The 24,648-nt window shown below is 38.6% G+C and overlaps 8 protein-coding genes and 1 non-coding gene across 12 annotated transcripts in view; 5 read left to right on the top strand and 4 right to left on the bottom strand.

Moving 5' to 3' along the window:
• Window positions 1-305: 305 nt before the first annotated feature.
• Window positions 306-6,275, bottom strand: LOC17897833 (serine/threonine-protein phosphatase 6 regulatory subunit 3). Its single transcript, XM_006305832.2, has 19 exons — window positions 5,986-6,275; window positions 5,530-5,633; window positions 5,269-5,355; window positions 5,049-5,124; window positions 4,895-4,969; window positions 4,751-4,804; window positions 4,251-4,310; window positions 4,049-4,165; window positions 3,802-3,896; window positions 3,496-3,704; window positions 3,078-3,175; window positions 2,849-2,952; window positions 2,599-2,761; window positions 2,338-2,460; window positions 2,076-2,158; window positions 1,664-1,796; window positions 1,552-1,581; window positions 1,346-1,416; window positions 306-1,188 (listed from the first exon to the last, which is right to left on the bottom strand). The coding sequence occupies exons 1-19, from the start codon at window positions 6,022-6,024 to the stop codon at window positions 498-500; spliced, it is 2,412 nt and encodes an 803-aa protein (XP_006305894.1). The 5' UTR covers window positions 6,025-6,275; the 3' UTR covers window positions 306-497.
• Window positions 6,276-7,185: 910 nt separating this feature from the next.
• LOC17900219 lies at window positions 7,186-7,886 on the bottom strand. The gene has a single exon (XM_023776785.1). It carries the CDS (start codon window positions 7,734-7,736, stop codon window positions 7,308-7,310), a length of 429 nt encoding a protein of 142 aa, XP_023632553.1. The 5' UTR covers window positions 7,737-7,886; the 3' UTR covers window positions 7,186-7,307.
• A 415-nt stretch (window positions 7,887-8,301) lies between these two features.
• Window positions 8,302-10,134, top strand: LOC111832608 (nuclear transcription factor Y subunit gamma). Its single transcript, XM_023790017.1, has 4 exons — window positions 8,302-8,738; window positions 9,281-9,365; window positions 9,621-9,662; window positions 9,748-10,134. Exons 1-4 carry the CDS (start codon window positions 8,319-8,321, stop codon window positions 9,819-9,821), a joined length of 621 nt encoding a protein of 206 aa, XP_023645785.1. The 5' UTR covers window positions 8,302-8,318; the 3' UTR covers window positions 9,822-10,134.
• Window positions 10,135-10,275: 141 nt separating this feature from the next.
• Window positions 10,276-13,642, top strand: LOC17898247. Its single transcript, XM_006306851.2, has 7 exons — window positions 10,276-10,585; window positions 10,863-10,918; window positions 11,002-11,903; window positions 12,063-12,261; window positions 12,521-12,718; window positions 12,798-13,171; window positions 13,282-13,642. The coding sequence occupies exons 1-7, from the start codon at window positions 10,383-10,385 to the stop codon at window positions 13,420-13,422; spliced, it is 2,073 nt and encodes a 690-aa protein (XP_006306913.1). The 5' UTR covers window positions 10,276-10,382; the 3' UTR covers window positions 13,423-13,642.
• A 120-nt stretch (window positions 13,643-13,762) lies between these two features.
• On the bottom strand, window positions 13,763-16,241 carry LOC17899312 (protein disulfide-isomerase 5-1). 2 transcript variants are annotated; one of them, XM_006305692.2, is made up of 5 exons: window positions 16,170-16,241; window positions 15,177-15,349; window positions 14,618-14,676; window positions 14,362-14,537; window positions 13,763-14,193 (listed from the first exon to the last, which is right to left on the bottom strand). In XM_006305692.2, exons 2-5 carry the CDS (start codon window positions 15,291-15,293, stop codon window positions 14,102-14,104), a joined length of 444 nt encoding a protein of 147 aa, XP_006305754.1. In that variant the 5' UTR covers window positions 15,294-15,349; window positions 16,170-16,241; the 3' UTR covers window positions 13,763-14,101. The 2 variants fall into 2 exon arrangements, with proteins under 2 accessions (XP_006305754.1, XP_023645548.1); XM_023789780.1 differs by lacking the exon at window positions 16,170-16,241 and adding an exon at window positions 15,652-16,077.
• Window position 16,242: 1 nt separating this feature from the next.
• Window positions 16,243-17,879, top strand: LOC17899223 (mediator of RNA polymerase II transcription subunit 22b). The gene is made up of 3 exons (XM_006305676.2): window positions 16,243-16,539; window positions 16,660-16,725; window positions 17,254-17,879. The coding sequence occupies exons 1-3, from the start codon at window positions 16,363-16,365 to the stop codon at window positions 17,485-17,487; spliced, it is 477 nt and encodes a 158-aa protein (XP_006305738.1). The 5' UTR covers window positions 16,243-16,362; the 3' UTR covers window positions 17,488-17,879.
• Window positions 17,880-18,009: 130 nt separating this feature from the next.
• Window positions 18,010-18,081, bottom strand: TRNAC-GCA. The gene has a single exon. It is a non-coding gene; the product is annotated as a tRNA-Cys (tRNA).
• A 14-nt stretch (window positions 18,082-18,095) lies between these two features.
• LOC17897492 lies at window positions 18,096-19,217 on the top strand. Its single transcript, XM_006303265.2, has 2 exons — window positions 18,096-18,474; window positions 18,693-19,217. Exons 1-2 carry the CDS (start codon window positions 18,242-18,244, stop codon window positions 19,162-19,164), a joined length of 705 nt encoding a protein of 234 aa, XP_006303327.1. The 5' UTR covers window positions 18,096-18,241; the 3' UTR covers window positions 19,165-19,217.
• Window positions 19,218-19,609: 392 nt separating this feature from the next.
• LOC17898789 (elongation factor 1-alpha 1) overlaps window positions 19,610-24,648 on the top strand; it is a 6,553-nt gene continuing 1,514 nt past the window's right edge. Inside the window, exons 1-3 of one of the 3 annotated variants that reach the window (XM_006304429.2) lie at window positions 19,611-19,702; window positions 20,290-20,771; window positions 20,866-22,091. In XM_006304429.2, coding sequence (XP_006304491.1) covers window positions 20,310-20,771; window positions 20,866-21,753 — 1,350 coding nt within the window. In that variant the 5' untranslated portion in view covers window positions 19,611-19,702; window positions 20,290-20,309 and the 3' untranslated portion in view covers window positions 21,754-22,091. Of the gene's footprint in view, window positions 19,703-20,289; window positions 20,772-20,865; window positions 22,092-23,589; window positions 23,694-24,346 lie in introns of those variants that run through there. The other 2 variants (XM_023789779.1, XM_006307666.2) reach the window with 2 other exon arrangements.

Below are 24,648 nucleotides of genomic sequence, written 5' to 3'. Positions count from 1 at the left end.
TTTTTTTTTTTTTTTAGCTCTTTTAAAAAAAACCCTATTCTTTTATTCTTCAATGCCATAATCTTCTCTTTTTTTTTCACTCTTTTCCTTATTAACATACTGTATTTTGCATAGTGTAAAAGAGTTGCAATGAAAAACGCCCATTTTAAATAGTTGGAAAACGAGACCTTAAGGCAGCATATATATGTTAGATGTTCCGCCTTGATGAAGGCCATAGTATAATGATGTTCATCAGGCAAAACTAAACTGCCAAAGAGTTCAAACATAGCTTAAAAACGGACAACTTCGTGGTACGCAAAGTAAAATAAGCATAGACAACTTCTACTAGCTGACAAGTGACAACAAACAACAAAAGCCTAAATGATAATAGAAAAAAATAAAAAAACCAGGCTTTTTTTTTTCACAAAGACAAAGACTTTTACACCAAATATCAACTAAAAACAAGTTTTGTTTCGTTACTCTCGCACAAAATCACACTATACAAGGTGCTGAGTTTTTCACTCCAAAACTCCAACTTCTTGATCCACTTTCCAGTAGTTGTTATCGTTGAACTCTTTCTCTCCTCCTGAACTTTCCTCCACCTTTGGGTCCTCACCCATCTCCTTGCTCCTCTTCATTGCTCCAGCTTCCCCTACTATCCCTTCTTTCAATGCTTGCTCCATCGCTTGCTCTGTCCCTTCTGCTTCCACTCCCACAAACTCCACGTCCTTCTCAAACAACGATCTGTCTGACCCATTTGGAATCATGGATTCGGTTTTGACCTCAGGCATTGGTATGTCAAGGTTCATTATGTTCTTGCTGTCATCATCATCACCATCATCATCGATAAATGGGTTCAGACCAGTGCCACTCGCTTGCATATCTGATTCTCCCCACCCAACCCATTCGGGTGGCTGTTCAGCAAAAGCTTCTTCGGCTTTCTCTGAGGTTTTGAAGTCGAAGAAATCCAGTGGACTCTCCATTTGGAAATTGGTTTCAGTTGTGTTCAATGCGTTGTCTTTTGAGTTTCCTCTTAGGTCATCGTCTTCTTCTCCAACCACAACCTCGTCATCGTCACTACTGCTAGTGTTGGTATTAAAGGTTCTGTTCAGTTCCATGTCCTCTATCATCTTCGAACCCGCTGTGTCAGAGGGTGTGCTGCCGAATCTGTCGTCTTGGAATGTGAACCAATTCGAATTTGTAAACAAGCTGCGGCAAAGTACCAAAAAAGAACTAAGTCATTATTTAGAGAGATTGTCACCATTCTTTTTCCGTCAAGTGAGGTGAGATAATTCTATCACCAAAATACAGTAAGTGAGGGTTTAAAGTAAAGACATGTCTAAGTAAACATCCTGCATAAACTGACCTTCCTTGGTCATCCCCGAGTCTTAAGGATGAAATTACTACTTCAGCGGATTCATCGTCGAAGTAAACATCCTGCATATATGAAACACATTCCAATTTTCAATAGCTAAACTGTTATTAGCGTACGTTCCCCCATATGTATCTTAGTGTGATAAAAGATGTCGATATTTTCAAAAAATGGGTGAAGAGAATGTTTGCAAGACTTACATCATCGTCTCTATCAATAGCATTGTGGTCCTGACCAGTTTTAAAAGATGATAAATTCAGTACCAGTTAAATCAATCATAAATGAAGAAAAAGCAATAGGATGAGAATATACCTCTTCATTGTCATCGTTTCCATAGATTTTGTATCTAAATGCCTGGCTTAAGTTATTGGCCAGAGCTGCAACATCATAATCCCGGTCTTCCTCATCACTATCTCTTGTCCTATCTTGTACGGTGGTTGGGCGCCTACATGTAACAATGAGTTTATGAATTATATAACCAAGACGAGTAAAGTTAAAATCCAAAACCCAAGACCAGTTCATGACGCACTCACTGAGTGGTCTCATCATGATAAGAAATATCATTTGACTATGATACCATCAGTCATCAATGCAGAATCATATTTACAAGGTTTCTCCAAGAGGAACAAGGATCACATAAATATTTACATCCACAATCAACATGATATAGCAGACTGACCATTTCAATGATTACTAGATGACTGTAGAGAAGATTTTAACATACCCGCATCCCCATCTGTTGACATTTTCAACAGTGTTGCGCTCCTGCAGAACACTACCTTGCCACTCATTCCATTCGCTGTTTTCCTAAAATTGGGGGATGAGCAAAGCCTAGTCAGCAAACATGGTAATTTCTGTGAGAGTGCAGGGACCGCTCACCACAAGAATCAACTAATGGTTTTATATTCTTTATTATGCGTTTAAAGTGACAAAAAAAGGCAGAAGAAAAACTACACGGCAGAAGATTATATAATTTTTTTACCAACCTTAAGGTATGCATTTATCTGGCCGTTGCTGGTACTCAACTGACTAAGTTTATTTGATATTCTTGTGATATGCCCAACATACCCGACGCGAGGAGGTTTTTTCCCGCTGGCGGCTACAGTGGGCTACCTCACACAAAAGAGAAAAGGAAATGCCAGAGAATTTAGCTAATGAACACTGGATCAGTATAAGTCAATGGATCTAACTTGGATCATATACTGATGATCAGTTAAAACCTTTGCGAACATAACACATGGTAATACCTGGCTATCACCTGAGAGGTCTGAGTTCCTGTCTGAAGAGAGAAATTTGCCAATCAGATTGCATTCTCGAAGAATATGGTTAACCATCACATCACTCTTGTTTTCCAAACAAGAAAGTATTATACTCTCTACTTGATGATGCAGAGCATTATTGTATGGGTACCTTCACAAGTTGACAGTATTCGATTATTTAAAAATTGAGTTGAAATAGCAACATGGAGATCATGAATTTGAAGTTTAGCAAACCTACTCGAAAAACAGATCAAGGGTTCTTTTAATTGTTCCTGAACTAACTAACTCCTTTTGTGCAGCTTCACTTCCAGTTTTTAACAAAACTGCAATGAACTCCACAATCTGAAACAAAGACAACAAGATAACAGTCAAAATAAGCATAGAGACTATACATATATTAGAAGCACTGTTGGTATCCTAAAACCTATAACCTCTTCCCCAAAAAATTCTCAATATTTGGACCTGACCTTTAGACGATGCTTTCCAAGAGGAGGCCTAAGTTCCCCATATGTTGTAGGCAATACCGTGCTGTCAGATGCTACAGAAAGAAGCATAAGCAAGTCGCCTGCAGAAAAAAATATTGGTCATTTAAGGCCATTGAATACGTAAACCCTGATTTGAAATACTTGTATGAAATAAACCTACACATCCAAGATATGTTAAATAAGCATCCAAAATTTATGGAATTAACACAAAACCAATTTCCTTTATATCAAATGTAAACCAAAATAGAACAGACAATAAAGCGTAGGAAGATCAAACAAGACGTACGGGTAAATAATAAATAAACTAGGTGTCCTCACAAATATAAAGTTTTATCATGGTTGACTATTATCCGTTTGCGCAATATGACAATATTACATCATGGAATAGGATCCAACTTACTGAGTTTGGGCAGCATGGCACTAATAGTTTCCGGGGAAACTGGAACAGGAGACTCAAACATATGTTGACCTCTATAAGAATTGAACATTGAAGATGACGCAGAAGATCTCCTCGGATCCAACAGAGAGGTGCATACTGCAAGTGAATGAACTAGACTCGATTTTGAATGTGATTCGTCAAGAGCATGACCAAATATCCTAGCAACGTAGCTGCAAAAACAGGAAAAAAGTTTTGCTGAAATTTTAAACACTCTGTATCAATCTACCAAAGCAAAAGGAATCCATCATCGAAGAAAAGTGTACAGACCCAGGGCTAGAGAGTTGTGTAGCTAAAGCTGACGGTGCATTCCGAGATATAGCACATAATGTCTCTGCTGCATTAGCCTGAACCTCCGCAGGACTCTGATTCAAGTAATAACATATCAGTATGAAAATGATAGAAGAAATTAGTAATATGAGATTAAATATCCTAGATTTACACCATCTACAGGCATCAAACAGAAAGCCAAGTGTCTTTTTCTTTGGGATGATTATAGAAAAGTTTTACCACTTACAGTTGGTTTAAGTTTATCCACAATCATTTCAAGTAAATTGCTATCGGCCAACCATTGCATCACATCCAGAAAGTTGGGATAGACATGATCGTCAGCCCCGACCAGGCGAACCAAAACCTAGACAATGTCGTATAAATATCATAGCCAAAAATAATCTCTGACGCCAAACAAAGTTGCGCTGAGTTTAAGACAACCGAATTACCTCCATAATGGATGTTATCCCAATCAAATCAACCAACTGACAGAAAACATTTTGATGCCCCTGAGATCATCAAAAGTTAATTTGAGAGCTGTAGCCAGTGTAGGAACCTCACACAATAAATACATATAAAGTCAACTAAATTGTCTGTAATATGTAATTGCCCACAATTCGATTGAAGAATAAAGTCATATCAGTCTCATTTTGTTACAATGTACTTGATCGACAGACATTCACAGATTACAGTGGACTCCTACATATCAATTCTGAATAGCAACATTAGCCGAAAAGAAGTCTTATGGTACAGTACTCCTACATAGTTCCAGTAATCAGCTCAAATAATTCCCATAAAATATTATTCAAGTTTTTTAAAATCTAAATTTCCAGCCAGTTATAGTCCAGCGTGCATAATTCTAAACAAAATCATCACCGTAAAACTCAAGCAAACAAGGGGAAAAATAAGAATAAGATTACTATCCGTTATACTATATGTTATTACTTACTTTTACATAATTCATAAGCGCTGCAGTCTTTCTGATCATAAGGCAAATGACAACCTGAACCAAAGAAAGAGAAGCAAGGATCACCTACTGGAGCCTTAAAATGAAACCATGTGTACAAACAAAAACAAAAACTTCCGGAAGTACCTTGCTGAAATAGCCTGCCAGCAATGCACTATGAGGACGATTTGGTTCCAGAAAGGAAAAAAGCAAGTCCATCAGCTGCAAGATAAAATTAAGCGAACAAATGAGATATAGGGTAACAATAAACCATATTCCAAATGAAAAAAAAAAAAAATACCTCTTCGTCCTCCACCAAAGTTTTTAGAATAACATCAATTTCACATGTAAATATTTCACAAGAGATGAATGGATACCTAGAAGAAGAAGAAGAAGTAGAAGAATCTATAATTAGGTAGAGAGAAAGCAATTCCAGAACCATGCAAAATAAACGCGGATAAGAGACAAAAGGAACATATGGTTAGCAAAGTAATCTAGTTAGAATCAAGGAAGTAAATTACTTGAAAGCACGTTTACTATCAGCATCCTCTGGAGGTTCTACAACAATGTACCGCAGTAATTGCTCCACTTGAGCTTTATCCCTGACACTGCAAACATTAAATACCCAATCAATAAAGTATTCCAAGAAAACCCGAATGAGAAATATGGGACTCCTCACTGAAACACCACATGGCTACCACAGCCAAACAAAGGGTTTATCTGGTTCTATGAAACAGATGAAGAGGAATAGAAGCCAATTACAAATGATATAAAAAGCTTACAAGTTTATGAGCCGGCTATTCAAAGCCTTGCATTCTTGAATAATCTCTTCCTCATCAAGAAGCTCTTCCAACGTGAAATTCTCTTTGTCTAAAATTGTCTCCACCTATGTTGGTAACATAATGAAAGAAAATCAGCAGATGAACAATTCCAAACTTTGATTAACTGGCGGCAAGTGATATTGACAACATCCTCGAGAACAGTAACCCATCCAGCCGGAGATATTGAGCTCAGGGAAGGAGAACGAAGGATGGAAATAAGAGCAGAAGGCGTCAACAGCAGTAAGAGGTATGAATTAATCAGGAAAAAATTGAGATTCTAGTAAACAGAAACTATAAGAAACTCAATTAGTTATCCGTTAGACCATCCAATTACGTCTTAACCTAGTTCAAAAGCATATCAGTTTTGTGTGGACAACTCAAGATAAACGCAGAGAAAGAAGCAGCGTTTCAACTCACAGGAGATGACGCAGAAAGAGATGTGAGCTTCCAGAACATGGTGGCGATGGAGGAGTAGAGCCGTAAAGCTTCGCCGTAGCTGAAAAGATTAAGGAGAACTTGGCTAGATCCGCCAAGAAAAAAACTTAACCTAGCAGTGAATCTAGGTAATCGCTTGTTCGCGGTGGAGGAGTAGCGATTTTTGAGCTCGAAAACCCTAAATCGATCAGTGAAGATACAGATAGAGAGATCCTAAGATGATGGAAGCAGAGAGAGAGAGAGAGAGAGAGAGATGAGAGATCGGAGGTTGAATTTTTGAAAATCCGAGGCCGAAATTTGCATAAAGAAGGGGAAAAAGTAAAAAAAAAAGTTTCCCTTAGCTAATATTTTCATTTTATTAAAATTTTAATAAAGTTGAGTTTATTAATTAATTAAATCGCCATTTTTCTACAGATTTGTGTCTCTAATTTTTAGACTAGTCGCTTGTGTACGATTGATGATCATGACGAATGGTGATGATAGTTCATTTATGGTCATCTGTATTGATACTTCAATTGAATGATCCTCATATAGTATTTTTGGTAACAGAGAGATGGGATACTCGCGTCATCAGCAGGTTCCTTGTGATGAAGGTGACATTTGTTTTTTTCTAAAAGTCAGCAATTTTGCGGAATAGAGAGAGTTGGCTAAAATTGTGTTACAAATTTTACAATGGGATGATGGATATTCATATAATAAAATAAGCAATCACTTTTGTTGATAAAAAAAATGCAAATGATTGTCTTAAATATGTGATGAGTGATGTATGTAGAATCAAAGCATAAAAAGGACAAAATTTTGGTTGAAGTGTCAAACTAAACAACAAAATATTTTAGTGGAACTCTGTGAAAAAGAAAACTAGAAAAGGATTCAACTTTACACAAACCTTGTGTTTTTACCATTTTACGTGTCTGGAAACAGGATCACTCGTAAAATTACTGTGTTCGGCCATCATCGTCAATATTTGCTATGAAAGTGTTAAGATTTGCAACCAATAAAAAATCGGATCAAACAACTTGATAAAATAATTGTCAATCTTGTACCCCTTAATCTACCTTTTATTAAAGACCTGTTTAGTTGTTTTAGTTCTTCGCTTAGCTTTCTAAAATTCGCCAATTCGATGTGAAAATGCACACTTCACAGACAAATTACTTGAAACAAAAGATCCAAAGAGATATGAGATACTTAATGATATTTTTTTATTTTTTCCACAACTTCATCCAGAGAAAAAAAGAAAAGAGAAGCTTGAATTTAAACAAAGTTCAAAGTACACACTGATTGTGAAAATATAGAACAATAATGGATCAACAACGCCAGCTCTTGGAATGAATATTAGTTGGAGAAGAAGATCCAACAACTTTATCAACGAACTTCCTCAATCCCTTCTTCTTCTTCGGTGTTTTCTTCTCATTCCTATCGTCTCTCTTCCTCTCTTCTTCAATCTCTTCCTCAAACTGTGAGCACAGCTTAAGAACTTGCTCCTCCACATTTTTAAGTCTATCTAGCAAAGTTCCTTTCCGCTCGGTCTCCTCCATGACTTGCTCCATCGAACGGATCTGTACCTTCCCTATGCTCCTCGGTGACGACAAGTCCATTGACGATGGCTGAGTCCCGCTTGATGGAGTTGATGGGCTCGAGCTTCTCGGCGAGCTTCCTTTCATCTCCTCTAGCTTCCTCACCATGAAATCAATACGATCCAATCTTGAAAGGATCGGTTCTTCCACGACAGCCATTATTGATAACACAAAGGACAACGTTTTATGAGCTTTGGTTGTGTCGGAATAAGTTAAAAGACAGTATACGTATCGAAAGCGAAACTCGTTTTCTCTGTTTAATAGAGCAACTGGAGAAAGAAGATCGTCGCCACATTTAATATTTGCAGAGAGAGTTCATGTAGTCTCACACGTGTTGTCGATAACACGTGGTGGTTACGGGTCGTGGACACCTCTTCTGCCTCATACGTCTTAACATTACCCATTCTTCCTTATCTAATCCCAAAAAGTTTCTTTAGATTATGTCGGAAACAAGATAATGTTTTTTTTGGGGGCGTTGCATTAAAACATTATCTAATCCCAAAAATATTTAGCATAACTCATGCATGCGAGTATGCGACAATATGTAAAATGCGCTCGTCGTGCGTCTTCATCTTCACCATGCCAATTTGACTGGGCCTGTACTATTCAACCGGTCGAATAAAATGGGCCTGTACTAATTAACTGTCCAATAAAAACGCTCGAAAATTTAAGCCCATATAAGAATCGATTGATGTATGCAAAGGGGGTGAAACAGACTGCGACTGTAGTTCTGAGTAATCAATGGTGTCGTCGAAGAAACCCATTGAGAAGAAGGCGAGGAGCGATGGCGTCAGTAAAACTGGTGGTCGGAGTACCCGCAGCTCCGGTTCCAAAGCGAAGAAGACGACAAATAAGGTTAACATTGTGAAGAAGCAGCCGGAGATTCACGAGATCTCGGACTCTTCGAGCAGTGACTCTGTGGAAGAAGCAAATAGACGTGATGAGCCGAAGAAAAGTAATGGCGTCGTGAGCAAGGGCCGTAATGGAGCGAGCGGAGGAAATTCGAAGAAGACGATTAAAAATCGAGAAGAGGAGGACGGAGGTGTGGAAGATGCTAAGATGTTTAGGTTTCCAATGAATCGGATTCGGCGGATCATGAGAACCGACAATTCTGCCCCACAGATTATGCAGGATGCTGTATTTCTTGTTAACAAAGCCACGGTATAGTAACAAATCAATAGTATTAGTCCTATATATAGTACATGGCTTGAGGAACTTGACTCCATACATGTTTTGATGAATTTTGGAATTATCAAATTCGAATCAGTGTTAATTAACAAATTGCTGCAGTAATGAAATTTTTGTTTTCTGTTAGTTAAGTTGGGGGGGGGGGGGGGGGATTAACGTTATTTGCTACAGCTCCATGTGTTTTCTTAAGTGATTTTAGATGCTACTACGTGTAGGATTAGCTTTTGCCTTGTGTAGATTTGCGCTCCTTACTTTCAGAACTGATAGATCCTAAACACATTAGAAAGTCCAAATTCCTCTAACCAGCTGGAGAGTATTCCCTTAAGGAAAGCTTAGCTCAAGATTGTGCTTTGGATATCCTGTATCTTGTGATCAAAACCTCAGAGATTCTTAAGATGAATGTTTAGTTTTCATGTATCAGAACTCAGCATTGCTTTTCTCCCTTTTTGATTTCATGCTGTGTTAAACAAAATCGTATTGATTGTGTTTACATTATCTCGTTTTTGTATTTGAAGGAAATGTTCATTGAGCGGTTTACTGAAGAAGCATATGAAAGTTCTGTCCAGGACAAAAAGAAATTTATCCATTACAAACACCTCTGTAAGTTCTAAGTTTTATCCGTATTTGTATATAGTATCTAGAATCTGAAATAATGAAGATGTTAGCCTCAATTCCTGTGTTCACCGATTATTTTTGAGGCATATGGTTTTCATTTGGGGTTTCTGTCTTCTGCACAAAGGCTAGTCCAGTCTCAGGAAAAGTTTAGATGATGAGTTAACCCGTTCATATCAGATGCATTACTAACATAATAGATAATGACATATTTTTCACCAATTTGTATTTACTCTTTGGCAGCATCCGTAGTGAGTGAGGACGAGAGATACGAGTTCCTTGCAGGTATTACACATCCTCCGAAGTATTAGTTATTGAATTCGTTTTAGTTACTGGTAACTTGATGTAAGGTGTAAAATGTTGAACGCAGATTGTGTTCCTGAGAAACTAAAAGCAGAGGTCGCGTTGGAGGAGTGGGAAAGAGGCATGACAGATGCAGGCTGAAATGAATCCGGTTGGAATCCAACTGAATCGTTTGGCTTAAAATTTTGTGTCATGTCCTGGTTTATTGGTTCCATTTTCCCAATATTCACCTTCCTTAATAGCCCCCTAATGAGATTGCACTTGCACATATTTGATCTAGAATGTCTACAACTTTTCTTATATTAGTACCAGTCCAATTTGTAAGAGTTGTCGGAATTATAATATTTTTTTCTTTTCTTTCATATTATAATTTGCCAGAATTGTTCTTACAAATCAACATTGTAATATTAGCAAAAACAAGCCAATTACATAAGAACTTAGTCCCTTACTTTAACCAATTGTAATTTTTTTCTACATTTTCATTTTTTTTTTTCACATTCTATTTTTTACGTTTTTAATCCTGTTTGATTTATTCTCGACGATATTGTGTTATGAAAATAGTTCAAATAAGAATTTTGTACTGAAAATAATTCAAATAAGAATTTGGGGGTATTTTCCAGCGACTGAGAGAAGCTCTCAGCCGGACGATCCCTAAAACCCCTTTCCCTCCTCTTTGGTTCGTTCGGGAAATCGCTTCGTGCCATGGATTCTAATGTGAGGAGGACGATGACCAGCACCCAGGGTTCGTCCCCTTCTCCGAAGCCATCCAAGTTCTCTGTGTACCGTAACCCGGCTCTCGCCGCCGCTTCTACCGCCAATAGCCTCCGTCCCTCGAAATCCGTCCTTTTCTTCATATTCTTGCTCTCCACCGCTTCTGCTTTCTCTCTCATCTCCTTCATGGCCGGGTACGTGCCAGCTATAGCTTGAGCTTCTTACTGGAGTAAAGCATTGCCTCTTAGTTGGATTTTTGGAGTATTTGCATTGAGTCTTTGTCTAGGTTTTGGAATATATCTTCTGGTTACGGAGACTGTCCCGTCTTGATTCATCAGTGTGTTTGCTTTCTCTGTGATTTAGGATTGTGTTTTCCTCATATATCTGGGAATGATCTAGCACGATGATGATATAAAATCTTATTAGGCATCATTGTTGATTGAAAATTTGCTTGTTTATATCATGTTGCAGGGAGAAATGGTTGACCAAAGCTTTAACATTCGGAAAAATATCTCAAGAGGCAGCTTGTGAGTTGCATTTACTCTTGACAGATTTCCTTTTTTTTTTCCTTATGTTTTTAGTTTCTTAATGTATATACCTTATGTTGCAGATGTCACTGTGAAAGCCTGGCAGGCGGTGGTGACTTTGTTTTGTATTGGAGCGGTGATGGCTTTGTCCAAAGGCATATCCCTGCACAGAGCAAAGTTTACTGGTCAAGCTGAAACTAAATCTTCCTCTAAAGAGACCAAAGATCAGTTTTCTCTATCTAGTCGTCAGCTTGAACTTCTCGGGATAAAGAAAAAAGCTGACCAGAGTGTATCAGAATTTCCAAAGAGTCGCCCCGCAGTGAAACCTTCACAGTCATTGGAGCCGCTTGTCCCAATACATCATCAAACTCTTACTGGTTCAGCACATAAGTCTTCTGGTGGTGGTGATAAGCTGAATACCCGTAGTGGAAGCCAGATGAGTTCATTTAGCACTCCCTCCAAGCAAATGAGTTCACCGTCTCTGTATCTTGTCCCTTCCAGCTCACCAGTTTCTTCTAACCGTGCTTCATCTGGTCAGGATAAAGCTGTTTCTAGTCCTTGGTCTGGTAGACGGAGTTCTGCAAAAGACATAGCTACAGAGGAGCAGCTTGAGCAACTTTTGGCAGAAATAGATGACAAAATCACTGAGTCAACTGAGAAGATGCTGACACCCCCACCAACAGTTGGGAGTTTTGCCATGGCTAGTCCAAGTACAGTTGGTGGCTCAACTGGTGCATCTGGAACTACTAGGAGTACACCACTAAGACCTGTCAGGATGTCTCCTGGTGCTCAGAAATTTACTACTCCCCCAAAGAAAGGAGAAGGTGATTTCCCCAACCCAATGTCCTTAGAAGCAGCTATCGAAGGTTTTGGGCACCTAGGTGTCTATCCTCAGATAGAGGACTGGCGTGACCGACTAAGGCAATGGTGTTCCTCAGTTTTGCTCAAACCTCTTCTTAACAAGGTTGAAACCAGTCATATTCAGGTTTGTATATTCAAGTCCTTTCTAATTAAACGTAGGCCTTCCTATACTTGTCGGCTGATGAATGAATTGATGACCACATCCGAGTCAGAGCAGAAGGAGAATTTCTAGTTTCTCTATGATGCTGGAAAGAAGAATTTAAACCTTTTTTCATTTGTGTAGGTAATGCAAACAGCATCAAAGCTCGGTCTTAATGTCACAGTAAGTCAAGTTGGAAGTGATTTGCCAACAAATGGAACAGCTACGACTGCCTTACCGGTTGATCGAACAAAGGGGTGGCAGCCATCTTATTCTCTCGATGAAGATGCTATTCTTCATCAGTTACGCGCTAACCTTGTACAGGCTATTGATGCTTCCATGCGTAAGTATCTCCTAAAGCTTCTAGGATGATATGGTCCGAAAGGCTGTCCTTAAATTGAAGTACTGTTCTGTTCTTTTGAAGATAATCATCAAGTTAATATTTGATGTTTCTCAATAAAAATAACTGTGTTTTAGGAATGTTGGAATCGAAAGGATATCTGAGAGAAATAAATCAGTAATGATATCCTGTCATTTTATGTGTTATTGTTAAATGTTTGGGTCTGTATATAGTTGCTAATTCTTTCTTCTGGCATCTGCAGAAAAGTTGCGTACAGAGAACCAGCAGTTCCAGCAACAACAACAGCAACAGCAAGCAGCACTAATCCCCGTCATGCAGGAATGCGTTGATGCCATAAGTGAACATCAGAGGCTTCAAGGCTTAATGAAAGGAGAGTGGGTCAAGGGCCTACTTCCGCGCAGCAGCATTCCAGCAGATTACACAGTGCAAAGAATCCAGGGTATCAAACATTCAAAAAACATTCCATTTTAAATTTGAGTCGATTAATCATGACTCTTATAACTCTAGGCTTTTGGCAGAACTCGCGGAAGGAACTTGTGTGAAGAACTATGAATACAATGGAAGAGCAGATACTCGTGAGAGAAACAAGAAATGGAGCCTGGAGCCTCCAACCGATTCTCATCTGCTTCTGTACTTGTTCTGTGCCTTCTTGGAACATCCAAAATGGATGCTACATCTGGACCCCAGCTCTTATACAGGGACTCAGGCGAGCAAGAACCCGTTATTCTTAGGGGTTCTGCCTCCAAAAGAGAGATTCCCGGAGAAATACATCGCAGTGGTATCGGGTGTACCTTCGACACTCCATCCTGGTGCATGTGTTCTTGCTGTTGACAAGCAAAGCCCCCCGACGTTTGCCTTGTACTGGGATAAGAAACTCCAGTTTACTCTTCAGGTAATGATAAATTTTAGTGTATCTTTATAGTATGCAAAGAACAGTCACATATTCAAAAGAGGTGAAATGGGTCTTTTGGTTTGTGATGAACTTGTTTGAAAATGGAACAGGGAAGAACAGCGCTATGGGACTCTATGTTACTGATATGCCACAGAATCAAGGTGGGATATGGAGGTATTGTTCGCGGGATGAATCTTGGTTCTTCAGCCCTTAACATCCTCCAAGTTGTTGAGTCCGAAATTGACGATTAAAGAAACTGGATTTGCTTGAGACAGGGGAGGTCAAATGTTAAGAAACGCCATTCTATTTTGCCATTGTTAGACGGAAGTAGTGAGATTAGTTTCTTTGGATAGCAACTTATTCTTCTGATAAGTAAATATTGAGGATGCTTTCTTTTAACCACTCTATAAATCAGTTGGTGGACAACTTACACTGTTCATCAGAAAACATATGAAATGACTTTTTTTGTTTGCAGCTCAGTACATCATAAAGTTGAGTGAGTCTTTATCACTTGTCAAAGTAACAGTAAACACTACTCTGAGTCTATCTCAGGGTTACTAATGTTAGATTGGTTCTTACATTCCAACTGAATATGAAACTTCAAAGCAAGAACCTTTTTCTGCAGCTGCTGTTAAAACGAACATACAACACATACTTGTAAAGTTGTAATGAATCTCCACTACATACACGTGTCTTTGCTTGTCTGACTATAATTAAAATGGAAAGTTGGAAACTGAAAATTTTAGCAAAACCGTATGGTTTGAAAAACCAACGATATGTTCCTCCATTGTGCTGGACTGGATCAATGGATACCGAATTTTGAAGCCATGCCTATCTAACTAGCAGTAGAAGTCACAACAGCATAAGTATACTGAAAACTGAAGGGAATGTATCAGGTTCTAATAATCACCGACTAGTTGCATCACAGATTCACAATTCCTTGTCTTCAAGCTGTGCCTTTTCTGCTGCCTTTTCAGTTTCCTCTACAACAAAGGCCTTGAGCGATTCAACATCTCTTTTACCTGAGTTTACAAATGCATGTATAGAAAAAGAATATTAGCATATAGTATCACTCAGTTATAGGATTGCAAAGGTCAAAATGTATAGAAAAAGAAGATTAGCATATAGTATCACTCAATTCATGTGCCTGTGTGTGCAAAACCAAGGAACGCATATAAAAGCACATTTACCTTGGTATTTTGTAACTTCCTCTCCATTGTAAAATAGCTTAAAAGTTGGATAAGAGTGGATCTCAACTTTGGTGCAAACAGCTCTGCTAGTACCACAATCTACTTCACCAATCTCAATTTCATCGTCTCCTTCCATTGTTTTTCCCAATTCTTCCCACAAATTCCCCAATTTTTTGCTGAAATTCAGATCCATTTTCATCAGCAAGTGACAACAAGCCAAACTAACAACGAACTGTCACGAAACAAGAACACTAACCAGTGCTTACACCAAGGAACACAAAATTTTACAAACCATGCAGTATCTTTCTCCTTCACCTGAACCAATAAACATGGAGAGAGTAAACATCCCGTTCTGTTTCTGAACTATGAATGTACACACTACACCAAGAGATGCAACCATCTGAAGTTGGATATGTTAATTTGACAGGGGTAACTTTACAAATTGATCCAATTTTAAAAATCGAAAACAATACTAAAGCATAAGGATATAGAAATGACATCGATGAGAATGCTCCATATGGAGTATGTAAAAACAGAAAGGTCACTTAAAACGTTTTAATCCCTGGTACCTCTACGGAAGCTAGTCATAAAAAACTGAACAAAGTTGAAATGGAAGTCTCAACTGAGCTAGCTCAGAAATAACCCTTTTGAGCAACAAATCTTTATACAGATTCCGCTAACCTGTTCTCACAATAGGATCATCAAAGGAACACAGAACACACATTCTAAATCTACCTGATTCCAGTAAAAGGCTTGAGTTCACACAAATGAAAATATTCTTGGGATATAGCAAAAGTAGGGATTCAGATCCTTACCTTGTCAGAAAAAGTTTCTGGGGTCAGTGTGATGACTTCTGCTTTAATTAAGTCAATCGGAATACAAAGGAGAAGTATAATCATGGGAGCAACAAGCCGAGCACCAACCGTCATCATCGCAAACCAATATTTCTAGTTCACCAGTTCTGGAACTCTCTCTTCCAATTTCAAAACTTGCAATAAAAAAAATTGTTTTTTAACCACACTAATTCGAAACATGAATAAATGGAAAAGATTTCTAGAAAACTAGAGGACAGCATCTGTCTTGAGAAACTTATATGTAAGGAGAAAGACAAACAAGAGTAAGCAAGAAGAGTGCCAAAAACGTTTAGGAAACATGATTCAAAAAGCCTCAAAAACTTTTAGCAATCTTTAACCATCTGATCGAATATAAGGGAGTATGCAATTAGAAAATATAATATCAAAAACGAAACAAAACCCCTCCCAACAGAGATAGAGAAAACATGATTTTCACCAGATTGATAACACCAGCAGAATTTCAAAACCGATCATAATGTGATGTAGTCCTGAATGTGAAGTAACCCAATAAGTGTAAATTAGTGGACTTGAAACCGTTGAGAAACAACAAACTACAAAGGATCAGCACAATGCACTAAGAGGGAGTATAAGACACCTACATAGCCAAAAAAGAAAAAATTTTACAAGAAACAACCAATGTTTAATCAGATTTTGTTGTTGTTGCAAAACAGAGTTTAATGATTTATTTTTTTTAAAGACTGCAACTTTTAAAACCTTGAGGCTTTATTAAGCAATTTCTCCCAGGAAAAAAGAAATAGAACCCGAATTCTGAACAAGGGAGAACATTTTTCCTTCCAAATTCGGATATGGATCCGATGATATTATAAAGAAGCTAAGCAGGTGGAGATCTAAAACTAAGAAGAAGGAACTGAAGCGAGATTCATTGAAGGGGATCATAGATTCATAACAGAAGAGTAGAGAGATGAATCTCTAAGATGTGTATGAATCGCTTACCTTCTTCTGTCCAAACACCGAGCAAAAGAAAGAGAGAGGTCAAAGGATGTTTTCTTGCCCGAAACGAAGTCAGTAAGATATATATATATAAGCCCAATAGTTAAGGCCCAATAATACTTATTTCCTGTCCGTTTTGTGGGTCACGTGTCTACCATAGCCATTTCTCTTCGTGTATCTGCAAAGACCGGCGCCGATGATGAACAAAGGCGGTGGTTCTGGGGGCGGAATGGCCGGATCCGGTGGAGGTAGTGGACCGACGGCAGCTGCTGCGGCCGCGGCTTTACAGAAGCAAAAGGCGTTGTTACAGAGAGTAGAATCTGACATCACCTCTGTTGTCGATAACTTCACGCAAATCGTCAATGTCGCAAGGGTAAAACTGGTTTCTTTCGGGTTTTACACATAGGTCTTTTTTCAGAACATGCCTTGAGAGTATCGATTTGCTTTAAGATCACTGCTTACTGAGACGTGAAACATCTTTGGTTTTGGGTAGGTGAGTGATCCGCCGATGAAGAACTCGCAGGAATCATTCATGATGGAGATGCGAGCTTCGAGAATGGTAAAAATGACTACTTTAATCCATCCAATTCGAATGAGTTCTTTATTTGAATCTCACGGTAGCAAAAATGTTTTGAATCTCTGATACGTTTTTATTTGTAACTATTTGTTTCGATTTGGTTTGTTTTGGTAGCTTATGTGTTTGCTGAATGGTTTATTTTAGTTAGGCATATGGATGGCTAGGGAAGCATATGTGGGTTCAAAGTTCACAATATATTTGTTCTATTTTGAGTCACTGAAACATTCACTCATGATTCTCCAAAGTAAATGTTTACTTTGTTCAAAAGAGACATGGGTTGTTTTGTTAACTTCCTGGATAATCTCTTTTAAGCATATGGATTATGGAATTTACATATAGAATACGGGCTTCATGGGTTAGGGCAGCAAATGTGGATAAACCTTATAATGCTTGGAAAACTTATATGAAACATTCACTAATGAGTCTCTCAAGTGTTGTTTTATAAATTCTTTTGCTTGCTTATTCCTTTGTTGGTGTGTTGTTAACTGAGTTCCTCAACAATGGTGGCAGGTTCAAGCAGCTGATTCTATTCTGAAACTTGTATCGGAACTGAAGCAAACCGCTATTTTTTCTGGATTTGCATCACTAAATGACCATGTAGAACAAAGAATTGCAGAGTTTGATCAAGAGGCCGAGAATACAAATCGATTGTTGGCTAGAATAGCCGATGATGCATCTGCCAGTCTAAAAGAGCTAGAGTCACACTATTACTCTTCTGCTCAGAGATTGGATATAGACATCTGATATACAACAATGGCAGGAGGCACTAGTCTGTACCATTAACAGATAGACAATTTGGTTCATAAAACAGATGAAACAGCATTAGTAGAAGCCATTAGAGGAGGATATGCAATTTGAAGTCATGGACAAGGACCGTTTTTGCACAATCCTTTCCCCCTTTATCACATTTCCTCCACCATGCTTTCATTGATACTATAATAATATGTAAAATCTACTGTTCACATTTCCTTCACCATGCTTTCATCGATGAAAATATGTATAATCTATGGTTCTGACTTCTCATAGTTTCCAATCTGATGAACAAGCCTTGCTGTTTTCACTAGTTATTACTGATTCTGTGTTGTGTAATCCTTTTGTACTGTTCTTCGCTTGTTATATGAAAATCCCATTTCATAGACCGTAAATTACATTCTGTAAATATCTCAATGAAAATCTTAAGATTAATGCAATCTAAAAAAAAAAAATAGCTCAATGAAACTCAAAAGATCTCTCACGTTCTGTAAGAAGAAGCATCGATAACTAAAAAGGGCCCAACCGGGTTCGAACCGGTGACCTCTCGATCTGCAGTCGAATGCTCTACCACTGAGCTATGAACCCATTTATTTTAATTTCAACATATATAATATATACTTAAACCTGATTGGTTCTCTGATAGTCGTCATCTTCAACCTCTTTATGACATCCCAAATTCAGGCTATAAAAAAAAAACACTGCTCTTTCTCCGCCGCCGCGCCGTCATATTTATTCCCGTCGGCATATGCAACCGGTAAAAAAGATGGGAAAACGAGGAGCTAAGAAGCTTACAAACACTCAAGGAGGACCTAATCTTAGATATGTATTAAGACATGAGCACTTGAAGAATCTCGCTCTCTGGTCTTTCGCCGGAGATACTCCGATACCGTCTCTTGCTTCCTTGTTCGGTCGACGTCTCGCTGCCAACATTGAAACCACCGGAATCGCTCCTAATCCTGATCTCGTCTCTTGTCAAAGGTACCTCGTACTTTACCTATTTTGGAATGTGAAACCGTCGATTAGGTTTGTTTTGCATTGATTTACAAAAACCTTTTGTTTGCTTAGAATAGTGAAAAGTCATTGTTCTGAGTTTTTCGATTCCTTAATGTTGTACAAAGAGAGGATATTTTTGAATTTTAATGTCAGGATTTACCTTAAACTAGGCTATGTAGTGATGATTCAACGTTTATCTGTAGGTGTGAGACCAATCTTAAGCCTGGCTTCAGTTGCAATGTCAGAGTCGAGAAGGTTTCCGTTAAGCAGAAGAAACACACCAAGTCTAACCTCTGTTTGACTCAGAACAATGTAGTTTACCATTGCAATTTCTGTTATCACCGGAACCTTAAGAGAGGTACTGCAAAAGGTCATACACGTCCCAAGATCAATAAAGAGATGACGACGATGCCTCAGGAAATCCAAAGTAACATGCTTTCTTCACCTGTGAGAAGTGAGAAAGATCAGGTGGAGGAGAATGGTGTTGTCAATACACCGAAGCCAATGATGCTTACTTTGGATAGGGATAAGAGAATACGAAAATCCAAGAGTAAGAAACCGGTTGAGCCTGAAAGTGTTGCGGAGAAAACAGTTGGTGAATCAAGTAAGAGGAAGAGAATACGATTGACAAACAAGAGTTCTAGAACAAACTTAAAGATACCTTTTCTCTTTTGATTTGTTATATTTGGAACATTAGAGTAAATATTATCCCTTGACGAGTTTTGGTCTCCGTGAGAAGTAAAAGTCATAGTACCAGTTTCACAACTGGTCCACAAATCAACCTGCATCAAGACCACAAGAATTATGGCATTTTGTTCAAGTCTCTGGGAGAAGTGAAAGTCATAAGTTCTTTCTCTCGACTTTAGAGACACAGCCTTGTAGCATTTGAAAACCTGATGATCCAATAACTAAAACACTTGGTCCGTTCAGAAAGAGATTGGCGCTGAAGATGGCAGAGGTTAACTTGGTCCGTTCAGAAAATTAACTTAACACGGCCGACCCCTCCAACCACAAGGCCCAAAATAGAAAAAGGAAAAAATTAATAGTCGGCGTCGCAAAGGGTACAATTGTAATTTACAATTAGTGTTATCTTAAACCCTAACTTATTTTCCGATCGATTCAGCACTATAAATAAACTCTTTCTTTTTCTAATTTATTATTTACTTTGTTCTTCTTCACCCTAGCCGCTAATCACTTCTGCGACATCTCTGAGGTAAGCGTTTTCGTACGCATCGTCGTTCTGTTTTCTTCTCTTCTGCTGAGCTTTGCTGAAACTGTTTCTCGATCGCTTATCGTTGTTTTGCTGTTGTGCTTATCTCAATGATTCTTCTTAGTTGATTGATCGTTTTTGAATATCTGATCTGTGGTTTAGAGTTGAGTCCATTGGTGAATTCTACGTTTAACAGTGCAATCGTAGTGTTTTTTGCATGACTGTGGTTATAACTAAATTATCTATCATCGGATCAATCTTTGTTGTGATGTTTCTGTATCGATTTGTATAATAATATCGTAATTCTGGAGAAGCAATACAGATCCGTTGTTTCCTTCTTCTTGAAATCAAGTCGGGTAAACTCTCGGATTTGTTTGCTATAGAACTCCTGAATTACTGAATTGTGTGAATAAAGCTCGCTTAGCTCAGTTGATAGAGCACCACATCTTTTTGTGGTAGAAATCGGTTCAACTCCGATAGCGGCTTTTTACTTTTATTATTGTTTTGTTGAGAAACATTAGTTTCATATTGATTATATATATCTCAACTGTGTATTTGATTGATTCTATATGATTGATCTCTTGTTGCAGATTCTTTTTGACAAGCTACCATGGGTAAAGAGAAGTTTCACATCAACATTGTGGTCATTGGCCATGTCGATTCTGGAAAGTCAACCACCACTGGTCACTTGATCTACAAGTTGGGAGGTATTGACAAGCGTGTCATTGAGAGGTTCGAGAAGGAGGCTGCTGAGATGAACAAGAGGTCCTTCAAATACGCATGGGTCTTGGACAAACTTAAGGCTGAGAGAGAGCGTGGTATCACCATTGACATTGCCCTCTGGAAGTTTGAGACCACCAAGTACTACTGCACTGTCATTGATGCTCCTGGTCATCGTGATTTCATCAAGAACATGATTACTGGTACCTCCCAGGCTGATTGTGCCGTCCTTATCATTGACTCCACCACTGGTGGTTTCGAGGCTGGTATCTCCAAGGATGGTCAGACCCGTGAGCACGCTCTCCTTGCTTTCACCCTTGGTGTCAAGCAGATGATCTGCTGTTGTAACAAGGTAACCAAATCTTTTTTTATATGTTATGGACAAGTGCTTGTTTCTGGTTGTGTTTAGTCCCCCTAACTTTGTATTTTCTCATTATTTTTTGTAGATGGATGCCACTACCCCCAAGTACTCCAAGGCCAGGTACGATGAAATCATCAAGGAGGTGTCTTCCTACTTGAAGAAGGTTGGGTACAACCCTGACAAAATCCCGTTTGTGCCAATCTCTGGATTTGAGGGTGACAACATGATTGAGAGGTCCACCAACCTTGACTGGTACAAGGGACCAACTCTCCTTGAGGCTCTTGACCAGATCAACGAGCCCAAGAGGCCATCAGACAAGCCCCTTCGTCTTCCTCTTCAGGATGTCTACAAGATTGGTGGTATTGGAACGGTGCCAGTGGGACGTGTTGAGACTGGTTTGATCAAGCCTGGTATGGTTGTGACCTTTGCCCCCACAGGGTTAACCACTGAGGTTAAGTCTGTTGAGATGCACCACGAGTCTCTTCTTGAGGCGCTTCCTGGTGACAATGTTGGGTTCAATGTTAAGAATGTTGCTGTCAAGGATCTTAAGAGAGGGTATGTCGCCTCCAACTCCAAGGATGACCCTGCCAAGGGAGCAGCAAACTTCACCTCCCAGGTCATCATCATGAACCACCCTGGTCAGATTGGTAACGGTTACGCCCCAGTCCTGGATTGCCACACCTCTCACATTGCAGTCAAGTTCTCTGAGATCTTGACCAAGATTGACAGGCGTTCTGGTAAGGAGATCGAGAAGGAGCCCAAGTTTTTGAAGAATGGTGATGCCGGTATGGTGAAGATGACTCCTACCAAGCCTATGGTGGTTGAGACCTTCTCTGAGTACCCACCATTGGGACGTTTTGCAGTGAGGGACATGAGGCAGACTGTTGCAGTGGGTGTCATCAAGAGTGTCGACAAGAAGGACCCAACTGGAGCCAAGGTTACCAAGGCTGCAGTCAAGAAGGGTGCGAAGTGAACTCTGTTCAACAAAACTTTATCTTCCGCAGGTGAAAGAAAGAACGATGTTAGTATTTTTACTTTAGTTTGGTATGTGGTCGCGTTTATGTGTTCCTGTTTTGTATCTTCTCCGTCAAAGCGCTGTTCTCGTAATTGGGTTCTTGATCGGAGGTGGCGGAGCTACGCGCGCATGCTTCCTGTGTTTTGCTTTTTATTTGTTTTCCAGCCTTGAACCTTTTTCTGAAATTATGTTATATGAATCAATATCTTTCCTACGGGTATTAATTTCTTCTTAGATTGTGTTAAATTCTGTTTCTGCAACTTTCTTTGAAATAAACTAGTTTTTTGTTATGAAAACTTCAATTTTAATCGAGCTCCATTTTATAAATCTTAATTATTCTAATAGATACGGTTTTGATTGGAAAATCTAAGAAAACTCCCCCTTGAAAAAATCGAATATTAACACTGCCAGTCAACAACAATTCGAGCCGCCACGAAAGGAATACAGGCGTACCCCGGAGACAGTAATTTAGATCGATATAAAAGAGAATTTAACCACATAAGTGATTTTTATATACTTTATGGCACTGATTTTGGAGAATTCGGAACGAAAATTGTGTAGAAGCTGAAGGCTTTGGAAGGTACAAACAGATAAGGCGTCTAGAGGCATACTAGCAGTGTTTCATACGAGTGCTCGTGGTGGATGCTGGTGCCAAAACCGAATAAATCACAATGAGATGATCAGCAACTCAGACTCTCTCCTGCATACGTCATGCAAATACAAAAGTTTTGTTGGCATTTGGTTAGAGACGCACGCACAACCAGATCCTATCATAGTTATTTTCTTGGATAGCACTCTCGCATTCACAATATAATATATATTTTTTTAAAATGTCATTTGTCAATGAATAGTTGAATACCCTATTTTAACAAAACAAATAGAAATCAAATAATGTAAAAATACTACTTCACTGACGTGAACATCTCGTGGTCATCAATCAAACTCATACCTTTTTTTTGTCCCACTTTTCCAACATATGTTCGACTTTCTATGTCGATGTGATTGGAATCCTCAAAACCAACTTTAATTTTCTTAACTTAACTTGATAGCTCTGAGGATATATATATCACTAAGTCCATCCTTTTCACAGTGATATACACATTTTTATGGTTTCTTGTTATTCCATAACTTCACCTGGAAGCTCCACCCATCCATACCACTCAGTCATACTTTTCTCTTGGTGTGCGCTTGGAACGCTTCACCGAAAGGTGCCTTAACCAATCATACGCCATTCTCCATTTCCTTCCAAACCTAACTCTCAATCAATTTGGTTTTGTCCACACGATTACTTACCCTTTCATGCTAAGTGCTAAACCTGAGCCTAAAACATACTTAAACAAAAATAAACAATTTAATAGAAGTGATTCTCGACGTTACACAAAATGATGAAATTCTTGTATATGATACATTTTATAACAGTTTGATGTACAAAGATAGTCTAATTTCTCTTTGTGTTGTTTCGAGTGATCAGAACCGTAACAGTTTGATAATGTTTTTCTACCAGCATTTCAATACAACCTAATGAAGTATATGTTTCCAGATGATGATAAGTACGTGCTAAATACTTGCTGGAAAATGTAACCATTTGTTATAATTTTTCACTACGTTATAAATTACTTGCTGTAAAAGTCGTTAAGAATGATGGAGAGACCTGCAATTAAAATAATTTAATTTAATTTAAAAAATAATAATTGGGAAGAGGGATGATGGCGAGATCTAGGGGTAACACTGTCATAGTACATAAAGATATTTTTTTATTAAACCCTAATTTTTATTTTTTCCTCCTTTCACCAATATAAATACAAACTCATATGCATCTTCAACTCATTTCCCTAGTTCTCTTCACACTTCGTTTAGCCGCAAAATCGATCTTCCTTTTGTTGATCGCTTAAGCCGAGGTAAGCGACGCGTCTACGACCTGAATTCTTCTATTGACCTTCGTTGATACGATTTTGATCCGTTCTCGTTTTATTCTTCTTCTTCTTCTTCGATCCGTTCATAGTTTATATTGTTCCTGAATTTGATGATCGTTTTAATAGTATCGTTTAGTTTCGTTGTTTCCTTGGCCTAAACCTTCTGTATTGATGAAATCAACGTCTTATTGTGTAATTGAATTAATTATTTTTTTGGCTGTATTTGTTTCTTACAGTTCTTGTTCTAATCGGTCGATCTGGTTCCGTGAATTGTTAATTGGATCTGAGTGAACTAGTTATGTTCTTAGGATGTATGTGATTGTTATAGTCGATTTGTCTTGTGATCGGTAATTTTGGAGAAGCATAACAAATCCATTGCTTCCTTCTTGAAATAAAGTAAATTGAAACTCTCGGATTTGTTTGCTATAGAACTCCTGAGTTGCTGATTTGTGCGAATTAAGCTCGCTTAGCTCAGTTGATAGAGCACCACATTTTTTGTGGTAGAAATCGGTTCAACTCCGATAGCGGCTTTTTACTTTTATTATTGTTTTGTTAGAGAAACATTAGTTTCATATTGATTATATATATCTCAAGTGTTTATTTGATTGATTCTATATGATTGATCTCTTTTTCTGCAGATTCTTTTTGACAAGCTACCATGGGTAAAGAGAAGTTTCACATCAACATTGTGGTCATTGGCCATGTCGATTCTGGAAAGTCAACCACCACTGGTCACTTGATCTACAAGTTGGGAGGTATTGACAAGCGTGTCATTGAGAGGTTCGAGAAGGAGGCTGCTGAGATGAACAAGAGGTCCTTCAAATACGCATGGGTCTTGGACAAACTTAAGGCTGAGAGAGAGCGTGGTATCACCATTGACATTGCCCTCTGGAAGTTTGAGACCACCAAGTACTACTGCACTGTCATTGATGCTCCTGGT

The sequence above is a fragment of the Capsella rubella genome, unplaced genomic scaffold, assembly GCF_000375325.1.
Source record: "Capsella rubella cultivar Monte Gargano unplaced genomic scaffold, Caprub1_0 scaffold_1, whole genome shotgun sequence".
Classification (NCBI taxonomy): Eukaryota; Viridiplantae; Streptophyta; class Magnoliopsida; order Brassicales; family Brassicaceae; genus Capsella; species Capsella rubella.
This window is presented reverse-complemented; position numbering and strand designations above follow the sequence as displayed.